This window comes from Antechinus flavipes, chromosome 4, assembly GCF_016432865.1.
Source record: "Antechinus flavipes isolate AdamAnt ecotype Samford, QLD, Australia chromosome 4, AdamAnt_v2, whole genome shotgun sequence".
NCBI lineage: Eukaryota > Metazoa > Chordata > Mammalia > Dasyuromorphia > Dasyuridae > Antechinus > Antechinus flavipes.
Genome location: NC_067401.1, coordinates 312,388,998 through 312,416,947, shown reverse-complemented (window position 1 = coordinate 312,416,947; position 27,950 = coordinate 312,388,998). Strand labels below are relative to the sequence as shown.

The 27,950-nt window shown below is 32.9% G+C and overlaps 1 protein-coding gene across 1 annotated transcript in view; it reads right to left on the bottom strand.

The window, feature by feature from the left end:
* Positions 1-27,950, bottom strand: part of LAMA2 (laminin subunit alpha 2) — a 770,763-nt gene that overhangs the window by 351,204 nt on the left and 391,609 nt on the right. Inside the window, exon 12 of the mRNA XM_051997719.1 lies at positions 25,677-25,850. Within this exon, the coding sequence (XP_051853679.1) occupies positions 25,677-25,850 (174 nt within the window). The remainder of the gene's footprint in view (positions 1-25,676; positions 25,851-27,950) is intronic.

The window sequence follows — 27,950 nt, the reverse complement described above, 5'->3', positions numbered from 1 at the left end:
CATGATTTAGACATAAAGGGTGATATAATAAGCAAATTAGAAGAACATAGGATACTTTACCTCTCAGATCTATAGAGAAGGAAGAATTTGTGGCCAAAGAATAACTGGAACTCATAATTGAACACCAGATAATGTTGATTATATTATGTTAAAAAGGTTTTGTACAAACAAAATTAATGCAGACAAGATTATAAGGGAAGCATTAAATTGGGAAAACATTTTTACATTTAAGAGTTCTGATAAAGGCCTCATTTCTAAAATATATAGAGAACTGACTCAAATTTATGAGAATTCAAGCCATTCTCCAACTGATAAATGGTCAAAGGATATGAACAATTTTCAGATGATGAAATTAATACCATTTCTAATTATATGAAAAGATGCTCTAAATCACTATTGATCAGAGAAGTGCAAATAAAGAGAACTCTGACATACCACTACATACTTCTCAGATTGTTTAAGATGACAGGAAAAGATAATGACAAATGTTGGAGAGGATGTGGGAAAACTGGGACACTAATACATTGCCGGTGGAACTGTGAAAGGATCCAGCCTTTCTGGAAAACAATTTGGAACTATGCTCAAAAAGTTATCAAACTGTGTATACCCTTTGATCCAGCAGTCTTTCTATTGGGTCTACATCCCAAAGAAATCTTAAAGGAGGGAAAGGAATGCACATGTGCAAAAATGTCTGTGGCAACCCCTTTCATCATGGCTAGAAACTGAAAACTATGTAGATGCCCATCAGTTGTAAAATGGCTGAATAAGTTATGGTAAAAGAATGTTATGGAATATTATTGTTCTATAAGAAATGATCAGGAAGGTGATTTTAGAGAGGCCTCAAGAAACTTGCATGAACTGATGCTAAATGAAATGAGCAGAACCAGGAGATCACTGTACACAGCAACATCAATATTATACAATGATCAATTCTGATGAATGTGACTCTTTCTTACAATGAGATGATTGATGCCAGTTCTAGTGATTGTGTGATGAAGAGAGCCATCTACACCCAGAGAGAGGACTTTGGAAACTGAATGTGGACTACAACATAACATTCTCACTTTTTTTGTTGTTAACCTTCATTTTGTTTTCTTACTCATTTTCTTTCCTTTTTGATCTGATGTTTCTTGTACAGCAAGAGAATTGTATAAATATATTTACACATATTGGATTTAACTAACATATTGGATTTAACTTATATTTTAACATGTATAACATATATTGGATTGCTTGCCATCTTGGGAAGGGGATGGGGAGAAGGAAAGGAAAATCTGAAACAAAAGGCTATGCAAGGGTCAATGTTGAAAAATTATCCATGCATATGTTTTGAAAATTAAAAGCTTTAAAAATAAAAAAGAGAGAATAGAATGGATCAAATTAGGTGATGGGAGCAGGGAGGCTCATAACATATTAAATTATTCACAAGGATTATAGTAATATAATCTATACTGAGGGAGGGAATATTGATGACAATGAAATTACATATCATTGAGACAGCATGATATAAAGAAAATTACATTAAAATTAGAGTCATAGAACCTGTATTTAAACCCTGGTTTTGGAATTTATTACTTATGTCATCTTGGGTAAGCCATTTACCCACTTTGGTCTGTTATCACACCTGCAAGAAGAGAGTATTGACAGAGAAATGCAAATTAAGACAACTCTGAGATACCACTACACACCTGTTAGATTGGCTAAAATGACAGGAAAAAATAATCACGAATGTTGGAGGGGTTGCAGGAAACCTGGGACATTGATACATTGTTGGTGAAGTTTTGAATGAATCCAATAATTCTGGAGAGCAATCTGGAATTATGCCAAAAAGTTATCAAACTGTGCATACCCTTTGATCCAGCAGTGCTTCTACTGGTACCCCAAAGAGATACTAAAGAAGGGAAAGGGACCTGCATGTGCCAAAATGTTTGTGGTGGCCCTGTTTGTAGTGGCTTGAAACTGGAAAATGAATGGATGCCCATCAATTGGAGAATGGTTGGGTAAATTGTGGTATATGAATGTTATGAAATATTATTGTTCTGTAAGAAATGACCAGCAGGATGAATACAGAGAGGCTCCAAGAGACCTACATAAACTGATGCTAAGTGAAATGAGCAGAACCAGGAGATCATTATATACTTCAACAATGATACTGTATGAGCATGTATTCTGGTAGAACTGGATATCTTCAACAAAGAAAAGATCTAATTCAGTTCCAGTTGATCAATGATGGACAGAAGCAGCTATACCCAAAGAAAGAACACTGGGAAATGAGTTTAAACTGTTTGCATTTTTGTTTTTCTTCCCAGATTATTTTTACTTTCTGAATCTAATTCTTCTTGTGCAACAAGAGAACTATTCGGTTCTGCACACATATATTGTATCTAAGATATACTATAACATATTTAACATGTATAAGACTACTTGCCATGTAGGGGAGGAGGTGGAGAGAGGGAAGGGAAAAGTTGGAACAGAAGTGAGTACAAGGGATAATGTTGTAAAAAATTACCTAGACATATATTCTGTCAATAAAAAGTTACAATTAAAAAAAAAAAAGACATGAAAGAAAATAAAATATTAGCAAAGAGATTATTTAAAAAAAAAGAGAGAGAGAGAGTATTGAGGTAGATGTCACTTAAAGTTCCCTCCTGGATCAAGCTCTGTGATCTTATAATCCCATAATTATATTGAAGAAAGTTCTATATTATACATATATATTAAAGTCAAATACGTAATTGTTAACATATAGATAAGGACATAATTGACAGGTAGTTTAAACAGTTTGATAAAGTCAGCTAAGTGGCACAATGGATAAAATTCCCAGTGGTCATACAACTTTGAGTAAGCAACACTTATGTTCTTGACTTCAAATCCAGCCTCAAATACTTACTAGTTGTTCGACCCTGAGCAAGTACTTTAACCCTATTTGCTTCAATTTCTCATTTGAAAATGAGTTGTAGAAGAAAATGGCAAACTATTCCAATATTTTGACCAAGAAAGCCTCAAATAAGATCACAAAGAGTCAGCTGTGACTGAAACAAATGAACAAATAAAATCACATTCAGGTTTCTGCTTTCTCATTCCCAAATGACCACAGTTAAGAGGCAACGTATTGCACAACATAGACTAATATAATAGAGTAGACTTGAAATGACATTAGTTTTGGTCGAAAGACCTAATTTCAACTCTATTCCTCCCCAATCCCAATCTTCCAATTACTATCTATGTGACCCAACCTCTGGAGTTTCAATCATCTCAGGTATGAAATAGGAATGATAACATTGGCATGGTCTATTTCATAAGGTCATTGTGAGGAAAGCATTTTTTAAAACTTAAAATGTCATAGAAATATGTTATTTTTTTTCTTGATCCTTAAATATACTCATTTCTTTTATCCATTGAGGGAAGGAGTTCTTTGGATCATTTAGTATAGTACAGTATCCCATATTTTATAATTATATTTGGTATTAGGGGCATTTGAATAAATATTTGATCAATTGATTTTAAGACTTACTTTTAAATATAGGTGCTTCTGAGATTCTAGGGATTCACATTGCTTCAAACAAGCTATGCACCAAGACAACATAATTAAAAAGTTGTGCTTCAGATAAAGCTAGAAAGCTGCCTATCTTTTCCTTCCTTCCTTCCTGTTCAGGTTCTCTTCTTTCAAAGCAACCAAGCGGTGGAGTAGATAGATTTCTGAACCTGACATCAGGAAAGCTAAGTTCTTCCCTTAGGCAAATATCAATTGGACAAGTCACTTAACCCCTCAATCTTAGTTTCCTTATCAATAAAATGCATATAATAATAGTATCATCAATTACAATGTCTTGAAGATCAAATCAGCTTACATGTCAAGTGCTTTGCAATCTTAAAGGTCTTTTTAAGTACTTCCTACTCTAGAAATCCCTGGGATTGCCTTTCAAATATTTGTGTCCTACTGACTCTTTGTGACACCATTTGGGTATCATTGGCAAAGATAGTGGAGTGATTTGTCATGTCCTTGTTTTATAGATGAGAAACGGATGCAAACAGTGTTAAATGATTTACCTAGAGTCACATAGCTAAAAAGTATCTGAGATCAGATTTGAACTCATAAAGATGTCTTTCTGATTCCAAGCTTCCATACTTGCAAAATGCTTCTACTTAAATAAAAAATTCTATTTCCAAACTGTAATTGCTTTCTTTGTGAATATCTGTATATATTTGGATTAATAATGAAAGATTTTAGTTAAAGGACTTGGTGGTTATGAAAAGGCTCCTTCTGGGCTGCAAGTTACATGGTGTGTAAAGGCAACAGTATAAGTGAACAAGTCAACAGAAGCGTTACAGACCAAAGCAGTGCCCCTGGTAAGTACTTCAAAGTTCTCCTTGAATAATGTACAAAGATTACAGGTATTTTTGAACTGACTGCTCATAGATTTTAAAGGAAGGATTTTAAGTTTTATGATTTTTATTTACTTTCTGGCCCTGTTTCATCTTGTCAAAATATTATACTGTAACATTTGAAGGTGACAGAACAGGGCAGAAGGATATCTCTATTTTATGAATCTTATCCTATGGAAACAAAGTTTAATCCTATAGTTTAATGGGATAATGAGAGAAATCACATACTATTGAGTCAAACCTTCCATCAGTCCACCCTCTGACCCCACATTATATTTTAAAGTTGCAGAATCTAAGGACAAAAACAAGTAAGTATCTTTTTCAATGTACCACTTCTCAAAGTGTGGTCAAGATCCCTATTCATGTCCCCAGGACCCTTTCAGACAGTGCACAAGATCAAAACTATTTAAAAAGTATTATTTTCCCTTTCTTAAAAGTTGTGTAATACCACATTTTCTTCCAGTGCTTCAGCCAAAATGATGTAATGCAATAGACTAATGTAGAAGTAGATTTTAGAAGCCAGCTATCTTCTATTAAGCCAGATCTTAAGGAGGTTTACAAAAATCATATAAAACAATGCAATTCTCACTTTTTTCTTTTGGAAAACAATGTTATTTATAAAAGATAAATATAGCAATGTAACAAATAAATACATATTAATTTAACATGTAAGAGACTTATTATTTTAAAATAAATTAAATATTTTAAAATTTTATCATTGATGCTGTAAATACAGCAGTCTCCTCTTCTAGATTTTTGATCTATGATTCTATAACTATTTTCTAAACAACCCATATATCTTTAAAATAGATTTTAAAAACTTAAATTATATAAACAAAAGTTCTTTGGGGGCCTCAATAATTTTTAAGAGTGTAAAAGGGTACTGAGACCCAAATGTTTTAAAACTGTGAAATGAGACCATAATCCCAAAACAATTTTAGTTAGTCCTTTTGCTCCATTATTTACTGGCTATGAAGTTAATGGGTTTGGTACAATAAAACAATATGAGTCTCTAAAGTTCGACTAAACATTTAATCCTCCCTTCAGTCTTCCAATACCAATTGAAGGGTTGAATGGAAAGAATATTGTTCATAGGATCACAGATTTAGAGCCCAATTCTCTAATTTAGTACAATTCTCTAATTTTATATTCAAGGAAACAGAAAACCAATGATATGAGGTTTCTTGTTCAAGGTCACATAGCTAGTAAGTAAGAGAACTGGGATTTGAACCCAGGGTCAAATATTACATCTTTTCTACTGTTCCATATGTAAAGTTAGGCTAGCGGTTTAGATCAAGAGTAGATGTATAAAGAATGGAAATGCATGTATTTTAAAAATCTTTTCTTTCCCTGCATTTGTTTTTGAAAGTTAAGGTAAAACAAAGCACTTTCACTTTTATATATAACACTCACTTCTGAGTTTAAAATTATTTGATGTAAGCAAAGCAACTCCCTCCTCTCATTTTTCTATGATGAAGAGTAAAATAAGCCTAAGGCAATGGATAGCTTAGGGGATTTTCAGGGAACTGTAAAGCTTTTTGCCTTAAGGTGATTTCCAGTCCTATTTCATTGTATAGGATTTATTGCTGGTGCTTTAAAGCCAATGATCATTTTAAATCCCTGCCTAATCAATACTGGAAGAAAAGGCTAACACACACAAATCAACTTTGGCGTGGTGGACTGGAAAGACAAGATCAAATACTGAAGAGATATTTGATGCCTCAGATAATTTTAGAATGTCTAGTTGCCTTTGGGGAAAAAAAATCAAGTTACCTGACCTGGATGAACATCTCAGATAACCAATATAGTCTTGCTGGACAGATGTCTGATGAAACAATTTCCCCCTTTAGATACCTGTTATCAAGTTCTTAAAAGCCTTTAAGAATTGCAACAAGTAATCAAAAGTCTTTTTCTTACCTAACTCTCTGTTCTTTTTAAAGTCTCTTTAGAATAACAAGTTAACTACTCTAGGTACTGCAGAATGGGTAATCAAAGTAAATGCTTCACTAAAGATGGCTTTCTTGATGTCTTGATAGTTTCCCTAAATGAGTTACATACACCTACACACATATGTATACACAGACACAGTCATTACTTATCTGGTGGTGTTTTCCCTCAGGAGAATATAAGCTCCTTGAAGGCAGAATGCTATTATATTGTGCTTGGGACATTAAGAATTTAATAAATGCTTATTGAATGAATGAAAGAAATAACTTCCCCTACAAGTTCTTCTAAGACCACTCAGTCAGAATAGAGAGTAGAGTAAGGTACAGTTAAAAGACAACTGTTTCTTTAATTTGCTTTGAAGAAATCAAAACAAATGTGTCATTCAATTCAGGAGTGAATTTAGAATCAGAAGACCTGAATTCAAACTTATTATTTATATAACCTTATACAAATGACCTCACTTATATGGTCCTCAATTTTGTCATATACAAACTGAGGATATTTGACTAGCTATTACTAAGGTACATGTAGCTTTAAGCACATACTTGCCTTCCATCTCTTGGAATTTTGATAATTTATAAGCTAGAGAAGGTATTGAGGTACAGAGCAAAGGATATCTGGTCTGGAGTCTGAGGACCTGGATTTAGATAATGTTTCTCTCACTTAATAGTAGTACAAACCTTAGCAAGTCACTTATTTTCCATAATAATAACAGACAATAGCAATAGCATTTTAGCAGTGTTATTTTTAACCTTGCAAAGGACTTTATACCACTCTTATCATTTTATTTGTTTTATAAAATGATGAGAATGGAATAACTGGCTCCTGAGGTTTTGTCCTGATTTACCAGAATGATCTATGATTCTATAAATGCATTCCAAATATGCCATGTATCTTTCAAACATAGATTTTTAAAGGAACTTCTTTGTAAATGATGAGACAAAAGCAGGGTATAATTGCTCAAGACAGCAATTAATGCTTTTTCTTACCAGTCTGAGGTATAAATGTAAACAGAACAATTAGAAATTTTTAACAGTAATTATATATAGTAATTAAAGGGAAAATCCACTTGAAAGGACTTTGAATATGTCTAATTAATATAATAGGAGTAAATATATAAATACTTGTGTATATGAATATGCATACATGTATGCCTGCATACAATATGTGTGTATATATGTACATACTCACATACAAACACACATATATACTCTGAGTTTTCTCGCAAAATATGAATGATCTAGATTGAAAAAGTCAGAGTCCAATGAAAGCTAGTCAGTTATAGCAGAGAGATCTACAGAGTAGGATGTTTCTCTTCTTAATAGAAGTATCATGGGGATATACATTTCTGGCGAGAATACATAGTGCACATGGAGAGACCATTTGTTTGGAAATAGCTGTAAATATATTCATCTGAGTAAAACAATCATCTGTGTCTATTCATGCATGCTATCTGCTCTCACTGCTGTCATTCCTGTCGATCTGAAGTTGAGAGGTAATGGCCCCATGATTCAAGCAAACTGCTGAAGTGTGTACTCAGGCTTCAGTTTGAGAGATGGGTTCATTTATCATCATAATAAGCTATTACCATTGATAGGTCACAACTCATTGAAGAGACAGTCAGTCTAATTGGCTCAGTTCCGTTAGCTTGCGATGTGCCTCAAGGAGATAAGCACTGCTTTGCAGGTAATATTCAATCACCCAACAAACTACTTGTTTAATAATTCATCACATTTCAAACTGGGATCCTATCATACAAGTCCCCTTTAAGGTACTAAATGCTTTTAACCCTTTTCATGCCCAGATTCATTGAATAAAACAGAATTTGAAAAATAACTTCATTATAATGATTGTTGGTTTTAAAGAACTTCTGAATGAAAATTCATTCTCTCCATTTTTATGGCTTTTTGGTTGAAGACAAGTTCCTAAGCTATCTGGAAGGAATTAATTGATATGAACTGGTGGGATTATTTTAAGTAGTGTTAGAGTTAAAGATACAGACTGGTGAGAAATTAGAGTTTTGCTGTTATCAGGCACTATTTATTATACATATAGGCAATCATACTTAAAGAATGTATTTTTTCCTAAAATATATTGATGGAAAAGTATATAGTTATGAACATTATATTTACTACAAAAATTTGTAATACCATTTTCCCCCCTGGAGGCAAGGATATCTCTAGACATGGGATTTCATCCGTGTGGGCATCTCCTAATACAGAAATTTCCTTGTTAAATGAAGCTCCCTAACTCATGTGTAACTTTCAGTATTAGAGAACTTCTGAGATACTCATATATGAGTTGCCATATTGGTAACATAATCAAAATGTATCATGGGGATATACATTTCTGGCGAGAATACATAGTGCACATGGAGAGACCATTTGTTTGGAAATAGCTGTAAATATATTCATCTGAGTAAAACAATCATCTGTGTCTATTCATGCATGCTATCTGCTCTCACTGCTGTCATTCCTGTCGATCTGAAGTTGAGAGGTAATGGCCCCATGATTCAAGCAAACTGCTGAAGTGTGTACTCAGGCTTCAGTTTGAGAGATGGGTTCATTTATCATCATAATAAGCTATTACCATTGATAGGTCACAACTCATTGAAGAGACAGTCAGTCTAATTGGCTCAGTTCCGTTAGCTTGCGATGTGCCTCAAGGAGATAAGCACTGCTTTGCAGGTAATATTCAATCACCCAACAAACTACTTGTTTAATAATTCATCACATTTCAAACTGGGATCCTATCATACAAGTCCCCTTTAAGGTACTAAATGCTTTTAACCCTTTTCATGCCCAGATTCATTGAATAAAACAGAATTTGAAAAATAACTTCATTATAATGATTGTTGGTTTTAAAGAACTTCTGAATGAAAATTCATTCTCTCCATTTTTATGGCTTTTTGGTTGAAGACAAGTTCCTAAGCTATCTGGAAGGAATTAATTGATATGAACTGGTGGGATTATTTTAAGTAGTGTTAGAGTTAAAGATACAGACTGGTGAGAAATTAGAGTTTTGCTGTTATCAGGCACTATTTATTATACATATAGGCAATCATACTTAAAGAATGTATTTTTTCCTAAAATATATTGATGGAAAAGTATATAGTTATGAACATTATATTTACTACAAAAATTTGTAATACCATTTTCCCCCCTGGAGGCAAGGATATCTCTAGACATGGGATTTCATCCGTGTGGGCATCTCCTAATACAGAAATTTCCTTGTTAAATGAAGCTCCCTAACTCATGTGTAACTTTCAGTATTAGAGAACTTCTGAGATACTCATATATGAGTTGCCATATTGGTAACATAATCAAAATGTATCACGGTGATTTCAAAGCCAACTCTGTAGCTATCATGTCACACTATCATTCAATGTACTATTAATTAAGAAAAAAAATTCTCCTCTTGTTACAATTTCATATTTTAAATATCCAATGATAATATTGTGGTCACTATTATATGGCTTATGATTTGATTGATATATGGAACTTTTGGTGGAGAAATTCCCTCAATCAACAAATTGTAATATCTTGTAACAAATTGTAATTTGTCTACTTCTTCAAATTGTAATTTCAAAAAAATTTCCTGCTATCACTAAGAGTTGATAGTGTTCCCCAACCAGTATGTATTAAAGACAGGACTTAAATCCAAATTTTTTCTAACTCTGAAGCCGACTTTCTATTCCTTATAGCTGACTGTCTCTCAAATAATTTATCTCCTTGTTAATCTCCATTTGGTGCTTAAATGCTTAAGATAGCATGACTTATTTGCAAATCCCATCTTACTTCCATCTTCAAGAATTTTTTTTTTAAATAAAAATCATCCTATGAGTTGGATAGCCATGATTAAATTAATGGTAGCCAAAAATGTTACTTGAACAATTAACCAATGAGAATTTAATAAATACCTACTATGTATCCCAAATTGTGCTAGGGTACTAGAAAATATAAAGACCAAAAAAATGAAACAACACCTCTCCTCAGGGAGTTTATATTCTACCACAAATGAAATAGATCGATTTACACAGGATAGACAGCATGGGAAAAGTGCAATCTATGTTATTAAAGGAATATACATTTGGGTTATGGATAAATTTGAATTTTTGAGTCAACTATATTAAACTGGGTTTGAATCTTGACTAAGTTAAGTATCTCTGGATCACAGCTTCTTAATTTATGAAGTTAGGGGATTGAACTAAAGATTTTCTAAAGTTTCATTCAGCTCTAAATTTATGATCCTCTGATTTCAAAATTTCCTCTTTCTGGGCTTCAGTTTTCTTACCTATAAAATGAGAAAACTGAACTAGATGACCTTTAATTTACTAAACAATTCTAAGACTATGATTCTATAATCTCATGATTTCAAGACTTTTCTTGTCTTGATTTCAATTTACTCATTTATAAGTCGAAGATGTTAAATTAGATGATATAGTAATAACTAAAAAGTCAGTTTAGTGGTTAAGGAAAAAGGTAGCACAGGGTTACATTTCATATCTTCTTTGTGGCATTCCTACTGATTATGTGATATGATTAGACATTGCTACACAATTTTTCCCAAGTTAATTTCAAAATTTTAAATTTGGGTAATTTGTCCATAGAGACATTGTCATGCTGTATAAATATTATTGATATATATTATTATTTTCCCTCAATTGCAAGAAAACAATTTTCAGCATTAATTTTTTAAGGTTTGAGTTCAAATTCTCTCTCTCCTTCCCTCCCATTCTTCCTGCTGGAGATGGCAAGTAATCTGATATAGATTATTCATGGGTAATCATATAAAAATTTTCATATTAGTCATTTTGTGCAAAAAGATTCAAATAAAAAGAAAGTGAGAAATAGTATGTTTCTCTTTTTTTTTAATAACTTTTTATTGACAGAACCCGTGCTAAAGTAATTTTTTTACAACATTATCCCTTGCACTCACTTCTGTTCCGATTTTTCCCCTTCCTCCCTCCACCCCCTCCCCTAGATGGCAAGCAGTCCTATACATGTTAAATATGCCACAGTATATCCTAGATACACAGAGGGTAGAAATAACCTGGGAAGAAAAACAAAAATGCAAATGGTTTACATTCATTTCCCAGTGTTCTTTCTTTGGGTGTAGCTGCTTCTGTCCATCCTTGATCAATTGAAATTGAGTTAGATCTCTTTGTTGAAGAAATCAACTTCCATCAGAATACATCCTCATATAGTATCATTGTTGCGGTATATAATGATCTCCTGGTTCTGCTCATTTCACTTAACATCAGTTCATGTAAGTCTCTCCGCGCCTCTCTGTATTCATCCTGCTGGTCATTTCTTACAGAACAATAATATTCCATAACATTCATACACCACAATTTACCCAACCATTCTCTAATTGATGGGCATCCATTCATTTTCCAGTTTCTAGCCACTACAAACAGGGCTGCCATGAACATTTTGGCACATGCAGGTCCCTTTCCCTTCTTTAGTATCTCTTTGGCGTGTAAGCCTAGTAGTAGCACTGCTGGATCAAAGAGTATTGATAACTTTTTGGGCATAATTCTAGATTGCTCTCCAGAATGGATGAATTCGTTCACAACTCCACCAACAATGCATCAGTATCCCAGTTTTTCCGCATCCCCTCCAACATTCATTATTATTTTTTTCCTGTCATCTTAGCCAATCTGACAGGTGGTATCTCAGAGTTGTCTTAATTTGCATTTTTCTGATCAATAGTGATTTGGAACACTCTTTTATATGAGTGGAAATAGTTTCAATTTCATCATCTGAAAATTGTCTATTCATATCCTTTGACCACTTATCAATTGGAGAATGACTTAATTTCTTATAAATTAGAGTCAATTCTCTATATATTTTGGAAATGAGGCCTTTATCAGAACCTTTAACTGTGAAAATGTTTTCCCAGTTTGTTGCTTCCCTTTTAATCTTGTTTGCATTAGTTTTGTTTGTACAAAGGCTTTTTAATTTGATGTAATCAAAATTTTCTATTTTGTGATCAATAATGGTCTCTAGTTCATCTTTGGTCACAAATTCCTTCCTCTTCCACAAGTCTGAGAGGTAAACTATTTTATGTTCCTCTCATTTATTTATAATCTCGTTCTTTATGCCTAAATCATGGACCCATTTTGATCTTATCTTGGTATATGGTGTTAAGTGTGGATCCATGCCTAATTTCTGCCATACTAATTTCCAGTTATCCTAGCAGTTTTTCTCAAATAATGAAATCTTATCCCAAAAGTTAGGATCTTTGGGTTTGTCAACACACTAGATTGCTGTAGTTGACTATTTTGTCTTGTGAATCTAACCTATTCCACTGATCAACTAATCTATTTCTTAGCCAATACCAAATGGTTTTGGTGACGGCTGCTTTATAATATAGTTTTAGATCAGGTACAGCTAGGCCACCTTCATTTGATTTTTTTTTTCATTAATTCCCATGAGATTCTCAATCTTTTCTTCCTCCATATGAATTTTGTTGTTATTTTTTCTAGATCATTAAAATTTTTTTTGGAAGTCTAATTGGTATAGCACTAAATAAATAGATTAGTTTAGGGAGTATTGTCATCTTTATTATATATATATATATCAGCCTATCCAAGAGCACTTAATATTTTTCCAATTATTTAAGTCTGACTTTATTTGGGTAGAAAGTTTTTTTGTAATTTTGCTCATATAATTTCTGACTTTCCTTTTATAGATAGATTCCCAAATATTTTATGCTCTCGATGGTTATTTTGAGTGGAATTTCTCTTTGTATCTCTTGCTGTTGGATTTTGTTGGTGATGTATAAAAATGCTGAAGATTTATGGGGATTTATTTTGTATCCTGCAACTTTGTTAAAGTTATGAATTATTTCTAATAGCTTTTTAATAGATTCCCTGGAGTTCTCTAAGTATATTATCATATCATCTGCAAAGAGTGATAGTTTGGTTTCCTCATTGCTTATTCTAATTCCTTTAATCTCTTTTTTGACTCTTAGTGCTGATGCTAGCATTTCTAATACAATATTGAATAATAATGGTGAAAGTGGGCAACCTTGCTTCACTCCAGATCTTACTGGGAAAGGTTCCAGTTTTCCCCCATTGCATATGATGGTTTTAAATATATGCTCCTGACTACTTTAAGGAAAAGTCCATTTATTCCTATTCTTAAGTGTTTTTATGAGGAATGGATGTTGAATATTTTCAAATGCTTTGTCTGCATCTATTGAGATGATCATATGATTTTTGTTAGTTTGGTTATTGATATAGTCAATTATGCTAATAGTTTTCCTAATATTGGACCAGCCCTGCATTCATGGTATAAATCCTACTTGGTCATAGTGTATTATCTTGGGGATTATTTTTTGTAATCTTTTTGCTAATATTTTATTTAAGAGTTTAGCATCAATATTCATTAGGGAGATTAATCTATAATTTTCTTTCTCTGTTTTCAACCTACCTGGTTTAGGTATCAGTACCATGTCTGTGTAGTAAAAGGAGTTTGCTAGGACTCCTTCAATCCCTATTTTTTCAAATAGTTTATATAGCATTGGAGTTAATTGTTCTTTAAATGTTTGGTAGAATTCACATGTAAATCCATCTGGTCCTGGGGATTTTTTCTTAGGGACTTGGTTAATAGCTTGTTCTATTTCTTTTTCTAAAATGGGACTGTTTAGGATATTTACTTCTTCCTCTGTTAATCTGGGCAAGCTATATTTTTGAAGGTATTCTTCCATTTCATTTAAGTTGTCAAATTTATTGGCATAAAGTTGGGCAAAGTAACTCCTAATTATGCTCTAATTTCCTCTTCATTAGTGGCGAGTTCTCTCTTTTCATTTTTAAGACTAACAATTTGATTTTCCTCTTTCCTTTTTTAAATTAGATTTACTAAAGGTTTGTCTATTTTGTTATTTTTTCATAGAACCAAGTCTTCGTTTTATTAATTAATTCAATAGTTTTTTTTTTTTTTTTTACTTTCAATTTTATTGATCTCTCCTTTTATTTTTAGAATTTCAAGTTTAGTGTTTGACTGGGGGGTTTTAATTTGTTCCTTTTCTAGCATTTTTAGTTGCAAGCCCAATTCATTGACCTTCTCTTTCTCTATTTTATGCAAGTAGGCCTCTAAAGATATGAAATTTCCCCTTATTACCGCTTTGGCTACATCCCTCACATTTTGGTATGACATCTCATTATTGTCATTTTCTTGGGTGAAGTTATTAATTATGTCTATGATTTGCTTTCACCCAATCATTCTTTAGTATGAGATTAGTTTCCAATTATTTTTTGGTCTATTTTCCCCTGGCTTTTTGTTGAATGTAATTTTCACTGCATCGTGGTCTGAAAAAGATGCATTTACTATTTCTGCCTTACTGCATTTGAGTTTGAGGTTTTTATGTCCTAGTATATGGTCAAATTTTGTATACATGAACTGCTGAAAAGAAAGTGTACTCCTTTCTGTCCCCATTACATTTTCTCCAGAGATCTATCATATCTTACTTTTCTAGTGTTCTATTTACCTCTTTGACTTCTTTCTTATTTATTTTGTGGTTTGATTTATCTAATTCTGAGAGTGCAAGATTGAGATCTCCCACTATTATAGTTTTGCTATTTCTTCTTGCAGCTCTCTTAATTTCTCTTTTAAGAATTTAGATGCCACACCATCTGGTGAATATAAGTTTTATATTGATATTGCTTCATTATCAATGCTACCCTTTAGCAAGATATAGTGCCCTTCCTTATCTATTTTAATTAGATCAATTTTTGCTTTTGCTTTATCTGAGATCAGGATAGCTACCCTTGTAATCCTTATTGTGGCTCCTCTATATTTGAATTGATTTTTTCTAGCTGCTTGCAGTATTTTTTCTTTCCTCTGAGAGTTCTGGCATTTGGCCACTATATTTCTTGGTGTTTTGATTTTAGGATCCCTTTCAGTAGGTGATTGATGAATTCTTTCAATGTCTATTTTACCCTCTGTTTCTATGACTTCTGGGTAGTTCTCTTTGATAATTTCCTGGAAAATAGTGTCCAGGCTCTTTTTTTCATCATACTTTTCTGGGAGTCCAATAATTCTCAGATTATCTCTCTTGCATCTATTTTCCAAGTCTGTTGTTTTCCCCAGAAGGTATTTCACATTTTTTCCCATTGTTTGATTTTTTGGGTTTGCTTGACTGATTATTCTTGTCTCCTCGAGTTATTCAATTCGATTTGTTCAATTCTCAATTCAATTTTCAATGAAGTATTTTCTTCACTCACTTTTTTTACATCTTTTTCTAATTGTCCAACTGAGTTTTTAAGTGAATTGTTGTTTTCCATTTTGCCACTTTTATTTTTTAGAGAGCTATTTTCTGTTTCCAGTTCACTAATCCTATTTTTCAAGCATTTGATTTCTTTATCCACTCTGTCTTTAAATGAGTGGGATGACTTCTCCAGACTCTCTTGCCAAGCCTCCCTCTCCTTTTCCTATTTTTCTTCCAGCTCTTTTGTGAGAGTCTTTTTAATTTCTTCTATGAGGTTCATCTGTGCTAAGGAACAGATGATCTCTTCCTTTGGGGATTCACCTGGAGACAGTCTGTTTTTAGTCTCCTCAGGGTTTAGAGTCTGCTCTCTATCCGTATAGAAGCTGTCAAGGGTTAAGGTCCTTTTCAATTTTTTGCTCATTTTGTCAGAGAAGAATCAAAGACAAGCTAGCAAAGAAAAGAAGAAAAAAACCCCAAATGGAATCTGCTTTTTTGGGGGGGAGTTGCTGGGTGGTGTTTCCGAGCTTCCTCTGCAGACTGCGGGGGGCAGCAGCGAGGCACTAGCAGGACTGTGCTGCACCTGCGCTCTGAGACTCTGAGAGTGTGCTGAGACACTGTCGGGGAGGGGTGGCCAGGTCCCGAGAGACTCCAGCTGTTCCGGGTTGTATTCTTCACCACCACCACCACCCTCCTTCCCCTTCCCTCCCCTCTTTGTGTTTTTAGTTTCTCTGCTGGGCTACTGACTTGCTGCCAGGGCAAAGTATCCAATCCTGTAGCAAAGCTTTCTCTGCAGAGATGGCTGAGATCACACCCCACCCCTCTCCTGTCTGCTCAGCTACGAGCTGCCTGCCCTCAGCCTGTGCGCAATCTAAAACTGTCCCCGCCCTCGAGCAAAAACAGACCTTTCCTGGCAAATTTCAAGAATGTCTTCTCTTGGTAACTATTTGTTTTTTTTTTTTTTTTTGTTTTGTTTTGTTTTTTTTTCAGTCAAGCATTAATTCAGAGGCTTGTAATGAAATGGATTCTGAGAGAAAATGCGGAGCTTACGCAGCTGTGTGCCTCCTCTCCGCCATCTTGGCTGGAAGTCTCAAAATAGTATGTTTCAATTTGTATTCAGACAACATCAATTCTTTCTTTAGAAACAGATAGCATTTTTTCATCATTAGTTCTTTAGGATTGTCTGGATCATTGCATTGCTGAGAATAGCTAAGCCACTTACAAATCTTTCTTGAATATTGTTGTTACTATGTATGATGTTCTCCTAATTCTGTTCATTTCATCTTGTATCAATATAGGAAAGTCTTCCCAGATTTTTCTGAAATCATCTTATTTTTCATTTCTCATAACAAAATCATATTCCATTATAATTATATGCCATAATTTGTTTAGTTATTTCCCAATTGATGGACATCTTTTCAATTTGTAATTCTTAGTGACCACAAAGAGAACTGATATAAAAAAAAATGTACAAATAGGATCTATTCCTTTTTTAAAAATCTCTTTGGGATATAGACTTAAAATTGCATTAATGAATCAAAGTGTATTCACAGTTTTAAAACTATTTGGACATAGTTAAAAATTATTCTCCACAATGGTTGGATCCCTTCAGATTTCCACCAAAAGTGTTGTGCATATATTTTTTTTAAATGCTGCTAGTAGTTATAAAACCTTTTTAAACATCTAAATGTATATAATCATATGTAACATATGTATATGCCATTATCAACAAGTATATATTTATGTATATAACATATATATGTATATATATACATACACATGTCATTTCAATCTAAGTTTGATCTATTATCCATCACAACTCTCGGCTGTCTCTTAGTTGTTTGTTGATTATAGGATATAAAATATTTTAAAGATTTTCCTAAATAGAATCTAATTAAGAAGTATTATTCTTAGAATTGCCCAAATTGTATCTAATTTATCTATATTAAAATGGGCTTTATGGACTGTTATTATCATTGCTTTGTCTCACTAACAACAATATGGGTTAAATTTCATGCAAAGAGAATGTTATCCAGATGGAGCATTTAAAAATTTATTATTTCAACATTTTTAATTTCAATTTTAATAATAAAGCAGTTGTCTACTATCATAATATTACAATTGATATAATACTAATGTGAATTTCTGGCTTGTTTGAGTGGAAAGCCAAGTTAAAATGAGGATTTTTAAGGAATTGGGTAAGGTTACATAAGCCATATTTTATAATCTAAGTGATTTCTAATAAAATTAAAGATGAATGAAAAGAAATCATTTAAAGAAAAAATTAAAAGGCTTATTGTAAAGGATAAAAAAGAACTGATTTTTACTCCTAAAAATATTGACTTCATGACAGATAATCCAGTTCCTATTAATTCACAATACTGAACATTCTTAAGCACCAGTTTCATCTTTGTAAAACTTACACAACCAACAGTTCTACTCTTTTTCTAGAAAATGAATCCTTTAAAGAATCATTATAATTCCTTTCCTCCCCTGTTTCCTGAATCAAACACACTTCAACCACTGATTTATTTAAAATTCCTAAGAAAAAACGATCAGCCCAAAACAAACAGCAGTTTATTTGGAAAATCAAGATTGTTTATAGAATTTTTTTTCAGGTCTTTTCTGAAATTCTGCATTGTGTGAGCATGAACTTTATCTGTTTATTGAGAGCTTTCACTTGTGCCACTAAATCCTTTTAATATCACATAATGGTTGTTCTCTAAACATTATTTCTATTTTATTTTGTTGCAAAATTTCTCACCAGAAAACTCAGATTCAGATTTTTCTTGCCTTGTTTTAGGAAAGGAATATATTAACTCTTTAACAAAATCTATGACATTAATTGTCATAATTATATCACAGAATTATTCTTTTATGAAATGCTAAAGTTACATCTGTAATTGGAAAAGTGTCAGTGCCTGTTGTTCCATTGATATTATAAATTTGTTTCTAAGGTAACTGGACCATAAACACTCTGTTGGGACTTTTTCCCTAGCCAAATGGAAAGCAAGAATGACATATTCTGACATTTTTTTTTCTGATTTTTGTGTCCAGTACAATATTTTACAAATAACTTGTAACCCTTTTTTCCTTTAAGAATGAGCAAGAGGCTTACATGAAGGAAGAATTTGAATGTTTTCCCCAACAGAATGTGAACTCCATGAGGCCAGGAATTTTTATTTTTGGTCTTTGTATTCCTAACATTTTGTACAGTGTTTGGTACATAGTTGTTAGTTATTAAAATTTTGTTGAATGATTGATTGAAATGCTCTGTTTTCATGAACATAATAGCAAAAAGCCCTATAATTTGTTCAGAATCACTTGTGTAATTAACAACAGCTCTTGTTGAAACTTCATATTATTGGTTTTAGTTTAATACACTTGACTTCTTCGATCAAGAATACATTTGTAGGTTCACAAAAAACCCACAAACAAACCAAAAATAGAGCTTTTCTCCACCAAAATCTTGTTTGATTTAAATTCTGATTTTTCAGTTTCAATTTGATAGGCTAAGCCAAGTATATTTGACTATGGAAAATGAGTATGATACATGAGGCAGAAATAGTTAATGGAAAAAAGCCTTGGGCTTTTAATCAGAAGGCCCAGGTTTGAGTTGATGCACTTTCAGTAATCAGCATTGCTAGGGCAATGATTCAACCCTTTATATTTAGATTTTTTCATTTATTATATGGGAACATATATTTCAATATTTCAAGAAACAAACAAACTTGATAGGTCACTTACCAACTATGTTTTTTTTAAATTGGAAACAGATAGATCTGGTGGTGAAATATAAGAGCTAGCATATATCTCAACTCCCTGACCTTTACAATTTTAAAATTCAGTGTTTCTGAAGCTACAGGTTTCTATCACCAAGTGTCTCCTGGACATCTCAAACTTGATGTCCCCAAAGCATCTTGTACTCAATAGATCCAAAATGGAACTCATTATTTTCCACTACAAATTCATTCATTCTTCTGAATTCATTCTCCCCTATTACCTTTGAGGATAATATCATCCTCCCAGTCACACAGATTTACAACCTCAGACTGATTCTCCATTCCTCACTTTTATTCACACCACATATACAGTTCATTTTCAATCTTATTATTTTTTTCTATAATAGTTTTTTAATCTGGCCTCTCCTCTTTCATCCACAGAGCTACCACAGACTATTATTCCCTCTTCTTTGTATTATAACAATAGCATTCTAATTAGTCTCCCCAGAAAAAAATTTCAGCCATTACCACCATACAGTTTTTATTTGGATTTACAATAGATTTCTCTGCTATATTCCAAACTTTTACATAAAACTTGATGATATTAGAAAAGATGTGGATATTAAGAACTCCCTTACTTCTTACAGCCAATGCTAGTAAAGTATTCTGAATGCTGTGAGAGAATACTCTTTCCTATTTAAACCAAAATATTCTATTCTCATGTCCAGGGCTTGGTGATTTTATTCACCCTATAATGTACTAACTGTCTCTGTTCTATGAATGGTATTCACACCACTAAAACTATTCTTTACTACTCCCTTGACCCCACTACTTCTTTGAGACATTCTGAGATTTAAATCACCATGCTTGGCTAGGAAATGCTCAATTTGATTAGTGATCCATCCCGTACAGTCTTTAACTGTAGATTTCTTCAATCCATTGACCACATAGCTAACAAAGTCATTTTCATTAAGTGCAGACCTGATCAAGTTAATACTGTAGTCAATAAGCTCCAGGGGATCCTTATTACATGTGGATTAACTATAAACTTTTCTGCCACTTGAAGCTCTTTATAAGATAGTCCTAGCCATTACCTATTTATAGATTAGAACCAGGTTTTGTTCTAGTCACATTTAGGAAAAAACTGTTGTCTATAATTCATTCAATATACACATAATTGATTCCAGTTTTGAATTCCATTATTATTTCTCTTTAAATTAAAAAAAATTATGGAATAAAACAAGCATTTCCATAACATAATATGATAAAAAAATTTATCAAGAAATCATGAGAATTCAAGGCTGTCTTCAAGGCTTTGTACCTAATCACTGCATCATACTGCCTCTTTCTGTTAAAATTTATAAGAAAATCTAATATATTTACAAGTAATGCATCAATTGTGCTTTGTGCTTCATAGCCTTGAAAGGCTATATGAAAATCAGTCTAGGAAAAGATATGTAAGGTAAAACAGAGTCCATATACAGTAATACAGAGAATATGTGTTAGTCTGAGAGATTCATTTCCAACATCCAATCCTCGTCTTGGGTTTAATATTCTACTAACTGAGGAAAGGTAAATGTGAATAGAGAACCAGTCTTGGAGGGAGGAAGACTTTGGCTCAGATTGTATCCTCCTTCTCTCTATTGCACATAACATACTCATTAGGTGATGTTGAGCAAATCATTTATCCATTTAATGCCTCAGATAATTATCCAAGATTATACGAACATATGATGATCTCATTGGTATTTAGAATTGAAATTGGGAAAGCCTTAGGGTATTTTTATAGCAAATCTTTGACTTTCCCCCCCATGTAACTTTTGGTTTATGTGGTTATAGATCTAGACTTTGAAGAAACCTTATAGGCCAATTAATCCAACCCATTTATTTAACACATGATAAAGTCATATAGACAGGACGTGAAGCTAGTTAATTTGATGCTTGTGCTTTTTGCATGTACAAAGTGGAGAGTCATTCTTCTTACTATTATTTTGAATACCTAAAATTTCTGGATGGATTTCTATTTTTATAAGTAACTTAAAGAATAATATTCATGATCTATTAATAGGCTTGGAAATTCTCACCTTTAAAATACATTTAGGAACATGATTAAAATACCATATTGACAAACAAATATGAATTACTTTATCTTATAAATTTTATTCTTAGATAAGCCATTAAATGGAATTTTCTAGAAACCAGAGACTATCACCTCACTTGTAAAACACCAAAATATTGCTTATTGTTAGGCAATTCTCAGTGCTGGCAGACTCTATAGTGTCCCATCTGACAGCATTCTTATCATAGGAAGAAAATATTTGGACGTAGGTGTTAAAGAGTATGATAGAAAACATATGGCAATCTTCGTTATAACAGAGTATACACAGCATGTCCACCTTATGTTAAAAGTAGCCTTGCAATAAAGGTCTTGAAACATGTTTGAAAATAGGGGCATGGAAATATTGAAAGAAGGTTGATACTCTTCCTAGTTAAATTCTCTTTAGAAAAAGGAATGAGCATTTCAACAAAAAGAAAAGTTGGGACATTGATGGCACACCCACTGATTAAAAGGTCAAGTTGCCCATAAAGTTCCCTCTTTGAGCAGATGACATAGTCATAGCTATACATTAGCAACCTCTGTCCCATGCTGGCAACTGTTCTATAGCTTGAACACTTAACAGTTATTGCTGAAGAGAGAATGACTTTAGCCTCAACTACTAAGGAAATTACTTTATTGAATTTATAAACAAGGACCTACACTATTCCATTTCCTTGGCAAGATGCTAAATCATCCAAGCTAAGCATGCCATCATGACTGTAATTTATGTGATGGGACATGACAGTTAAGATGTACTGCAGTAATTTGCGAATGTTTGCAGTATTATTGTAGTATCAAAAATTTATATGGTTCAGTTATTAAGGCAAATTGTTTCATTCATATGGAGTTGCCTGACAGTAAGCCACAAATGGCCTCCACGTTATGTTTAAAAATGTCTTCCGTATTCAAACAATTTGCACACTCTGTTACCACTGTTTTGTTCATTGAATGGAAATTGGAGCACAGACAAGTCTTGGTTTTTGATGTGAAAATTATTTGTGTCGGAATATGTACGAGCTCACTGTGGGTGGTAACTAGAAGCAGGTCATTCAGGACAAAGGAAGTTATCTTTGGGAACTTAAAACCATGAACAGGATATACAAATTCTTTGGATGTGATCCTGCCAAATGTCTCACATGCTCACTTTCCTTCTGTTGGGTTGGTTTTCAGCCAATAGAAAGAAGCAGATATGCCTACAGAAGCAATATGAGAAAATATTGCCAAGCATGTTTCTATAAAAAGCTGTATTCAAATACATTTTGCCACCATCAGAAAACTAATTTTTTGGAACCTATCAAATTCTGACCTAACTGTGGTATCTTCAAGTCGTGGTGATTATTTTCAGCTAAGTTTTATACACATGTTTGCCCTGGTTGAAAATAAGGGGTGTGAGTATGTGTGAGGGGGTGTAATTAAAAATAAAAGACTGAAGTGATTTCTTGATGTCAAATGCACTTTAAATAATGTTTTTAATACGTTTCACAATATAGACTAAATGTTTACTAAATAAAACTTGTCTTTTGAATACACATCAACATTTATAAGTGTGTATATATACACACATACATATAGTAAAATAGAGATTAGCTTAAAAAGGAAAATATTACTCTGTGTTGTGACTTTATTCAGTATACCAAAATAGCTATTTCCCATTCAGTGAGTTGTATGTGAATGCTTGCTCAGAGTTTGTTTATTGTTTCAAACTAAATACCAGACAAATGTATGGCACTCAAAATGGAGATACTTTTAAGCAAAATTTGATTTTAGTTTTATCACTTAAGATTTCTCCTAAAACAATATTATAAGCTTAAAACAAATTCAATTCACAATGGAGTTTTCTCTAATTTGGATCTGAAAGAAGCAGGTTCTAGAATCCAGATTTATAATTAGCTGACAAGATGTAAATGAATCAATAAATTAATTGAAAAGCATTAAGGTCTTATCCTGTGCTAAGCACTGAAGATACAAATACAGTAATAAAGACAGAACTTGTCCTTAAGAAGCTTACATTTTAATAGAGGGATACCCCACATATACGTTCTAGTAGTCAAAGAGTATTTTGATTTGGAAAGTCATAGGAATGGTAAATGGGGATTAGAATGAGGCATTCTTTTTAGTAGCAGTGAATGTATTGATTTGATTATGATTCCAGAAATGGAAGGGAAGACAGAGCAGATGCATAACTGGAGTCAGTTCAGATATATTGGGACATGTATAGTAGTTATCATTATATATATATAGCTAGGTTACATAATGGTTAGAGCACAGGACCTTGAGTCAGGAAGACAAGAATTCAAATCCAGCCTCAGACACTTGAAACTTACTAGCTGTGTGATACACACATACACAAACACACACACACACACAAACACACATACACACATATGTATATAAATAAAATAATTCCATAGCTGAAACCAAATTGCTTTATATACATACACACACACACACACACACACACATATATGTATATAAATAAAAGAATTCTATAGCTGAAACCAAATTGCTTTACACACACACACACACACACACATACACACACACACACATACACACACATATATGTATATGTATATAAATAAAAGAATTCTATAGCGGAAACCAAATTTCTTTTCCAAGGAATTCTTGGAAAAGCAAACAAATAAACACAAATATCTACATACCAAAGGCCCTATGTATGGCATTACTACAGTCCAGAAATAGCTTAAGTCTCCAAATCTGTCATGTATCTGTATTTTTTGTAACGTACATGTGAGCGGGTTTAATATATCAAATTATTTAATTCTATTTCTTCCTAAAGCCTAAACAAAGGGTTTTTATTGTTGTTGTTTGGGTTTTTTCTTTTATTTTTGTTTACTTTAGTCAAATGTTAAAATAAACAGCCTTCTCAATAGAAGGAATAAGGGAGGAAGGGAGAGAATTTGGATCTAAAATTCTGAAAAAAAAAAGACTTAAAATTGTTTTTCTATGTAATTGGAGAAATAAAATATTAAATAAGGTAAAAAATTAAATAAAATATTCAGATAAGATGGTTCACCAGAAGAGATCTCTACTTAAGATTTGTAAAAAGTAGAATAAATAGATTTATTTATTTTCCCAGAAAAACTGAAATTGTGAAGTAAATAACTGAGTATCCCACATCAAAGTATGACTATGTTTTAATTAGTTTCTTTCTGAAGGAAGAAATGGGAAAACAATACTGTTATGATAGCAATGGGAAGAAGACATAATCCAATAAGGAATGGGTGTGAGGGAATAGTGCCTCACTACTCCCAACCCCAACACAGGTTAGTAGTCTTGGACACTCAATAGGCTACATATTCTAATCCAAGACCCAAAGTTGTCCAGTGCTCAAACTTAGAATTTTAGATAAAGATGTAAAGTGACACTAATAAGAGACTTCTCTGTAATCTCTGGACCAAGGCACTAGGGGTGGACTGAAACTTGAAATCAGTTTCTTTTCTGAATTGTCTAATAAGCACTGGAGGCAAGGACCAAGGAAACTTAACTCGGTCACATCAAACAAGTGCCTTGAAAGCACATAATAGAGGAAATGCCTGGTCTACAGGTCAATTCAGTCATAGTATACATGTGTCCAGAAGAGCTGGGGCCAGTGGTTAAACTGAATTTCACAGGTTTATAAATCATCATAGCTTATCATCAATTACTCTAAGATGTCATTTATTTACTGATATATCTGATGGTCAATTTTATGTAGGCCATTATGGTAGGCACTCCAAAGTCAACTTATCTTACTTGTACCTCATACTTAGTTCTCTATATAAATGCCTCTATTTCCAAATCAATCTTATTTAACAAATCATAATTTAACCCTTTGATGAATTTGTGGGTACTTTTCTCTTTAGTTAAGGTTTGAAGCAATTCATCCATATCTTTTATCTAGTATAATTTTTAAAATATCTGTCCACAGATCCTCCATATAGAATCTACTTGATATATTAGTAATCTTCTTCTCAGTCTTTAAATATTTCATGAATTCCAATATATTTGTGGTATCTAAGTGATCTCCCTCATTCTTCCTCCATAACTGTATCAATCCTTTTTCCATACATGTGAGTCATAGATGCTATCTTAAAAATGGTCAAATATGTAAATTTTTTTATATTGCTTCAAGAAAACTTGTACATAGAATATTTATTCATACAATAATTAATTTCTACAGAATTTAATATATCACATAACTCACACACATATATTTCTTTAAATAAGAACTATAAGAAAACAAGAGTCCTCAATCAAATATAGCAAAAAAAAAAAAAAAAAACAAAACAAAAAACAAAAAAACTTACTCTGTTGCCTAAATATGGTTCAGGTGCACTCCAGTAATAGATTCGTGGTAGTTCTCTTTTTGCATCCAGGCTATTGATGCTGAGTTGCTGGGATTGACCGGAGCTGTCTTGATGAGGTGTGATCCTCAGGAGACCAGACACATCAGTAAGATACCAACCATCCATATCATTTATCTTAAAAGAAATGTACAAATAACATTAAATTAAATAATGTAGTAGACTTAAATTAGCCTATCTTACTTTCATTTCCCTCTTTGGGAAAATGAGAGGGATGGAATGAATGACCTCAAATTGATGACCTTCTGACTTTAAAACATAGAATTTTTCAAACCTGATCTAGATATTGACATCCACTAAACTCTTCGCTCTGTATTGCCTTTGGAATAAGATTCTGAGAATCCATAAAGACAATATTAGGAAAATAAAAATTAACAAAAAACTAAAGCTTACTTATTTGAAAATAAACTTCATAATCTTAGAGAAAAGTTCTAACTTGAAGATATTTCTATCTGTAGGGAGCTAAGCACTTTAGGGTACTCCTTTCTAATTTTCTTCCTAAATGAAAGGATGGCAGGGGTCCCAGTTAGTGTTCTGTTCTTGGATCCCCAAACTTGTGGTCTAGCTCATATAGCTATGACTTGGGATATTAGCTTGGATTGGAAAGGGATAGGAGGTAGAGAAGATAGATTCTTCTTAACTATAACAGAAATATATTTCTATACAGAGAATGTAAGCACTGCCTCCCTCAACTTAATTCAAGGACAGAAATATTATCTTAACAGAACAAGACTGTCTTTCTTCTAAATCATGACAACAGACCATTTTTTTCTAAGCACACAAGCTGATGGGAAATACTTATAGGAAAAAATTGATTTTCCTGTGAGAGATACTGGATAGTGCTTATAATCTCACCTTTATTCTTGCCTCAACACCTCTTTGTCATTTCTGAATTTACCTGGATTCATTCCTTGGGGGTGTACCCGCTATTCCACTCCAATATCCTAATAATTTTCCTTTACCCTGAGAGCTTCATCTATGCCTTGTTTCATAACTGTAACCTAACTCCCACTTGTCTAAACTTCCATGTAGATCTTTTAGGACTGGAAAAGAGATGAATTGACCTGATTACTTCTGCCATAAAAATGCAACCATTCCTGGCCACCAGTTCTGACACATTTCTAACATACACATTATCAATATTTTATAGCCTCACTTACTGCCTGATAGCAAGATCTGCTAAACCTCCCTCTTCTTGGGCAAAGGATAAAGCAAAACTTTGTGAGCAACTTTGTACCTTAAATTCTGATTCCATTTATTAATGTTAATTAATAACTAATAAATCAGCTTTAAAAATTAATTAAGCTAATTAATTAATATCCATATGATTTCATGTTTCACCCATGGTTATAATGTAAGTTTTATCAAAGTTAAATAATTGGAATCTAAATCTAATATTCTCCCTTTCTTCAGCAATAATTTTTTTAGGGAAAAGATACTTTAATTTAGATTGTAGAAGTGGGAAAAATAGTAGAGGCCCTTTGGTTCAGGAAAGAAAGAGCAGAAAATTTCTAGGGTAACAGGTCATCATGATTATATCTTCTGATATTGGATCAGCAGTATAGCAAAAGTGCAGGAGATGAGGGGTGAGAAGCAGCCAGCCAGCATCTAGAAGTGAGTGTTGATTAGAGTGTTCTGGAAGTGATGGTGTCAAACTGTAAATGAGATGATTCATTTTTGGGTGGTGAGCTGTGGCCTCTCTGAAGCATATTAAAGTCAGCATTTATGAACTCAGTGAAATAGAGTAAGTCATGTGCTATTTTATAATGAAATGTGAAGGCTATAAACCCACAGAAAAAAATGATTATGATGGACATCCCAGAGTTCCATGCTGCAAAGGAGGTTAAAGCATCAGGAAATGAAACAGTACAAGTAATCAAAGACAGTTTCTTTTCAGGAAAAAAAAAAAGATAATTATCTAAGGAACAAGGTAATTTGTTTAAACGTGAATTTGTAAATGGAAAAGTTTTCCATCAGGAATAGATTTAAAATGGAGAGATATCAAGGCATCTAAAAATTATAAATTTTTCTTAGAGAGGGGAAAGAATTAAGTAACCAAGACCTAACTGTTGTTATCATCATCTAATTATCATATTGCTATTAATATAGATAGCAATTATATGAAGTAGCTTTGGTATAGGATATAAAAAGTTAACTTCATGATCATGAAGGCTGGTGTGTAAATTCTGGTTTTGACATATGCTGGTTGTATGATTT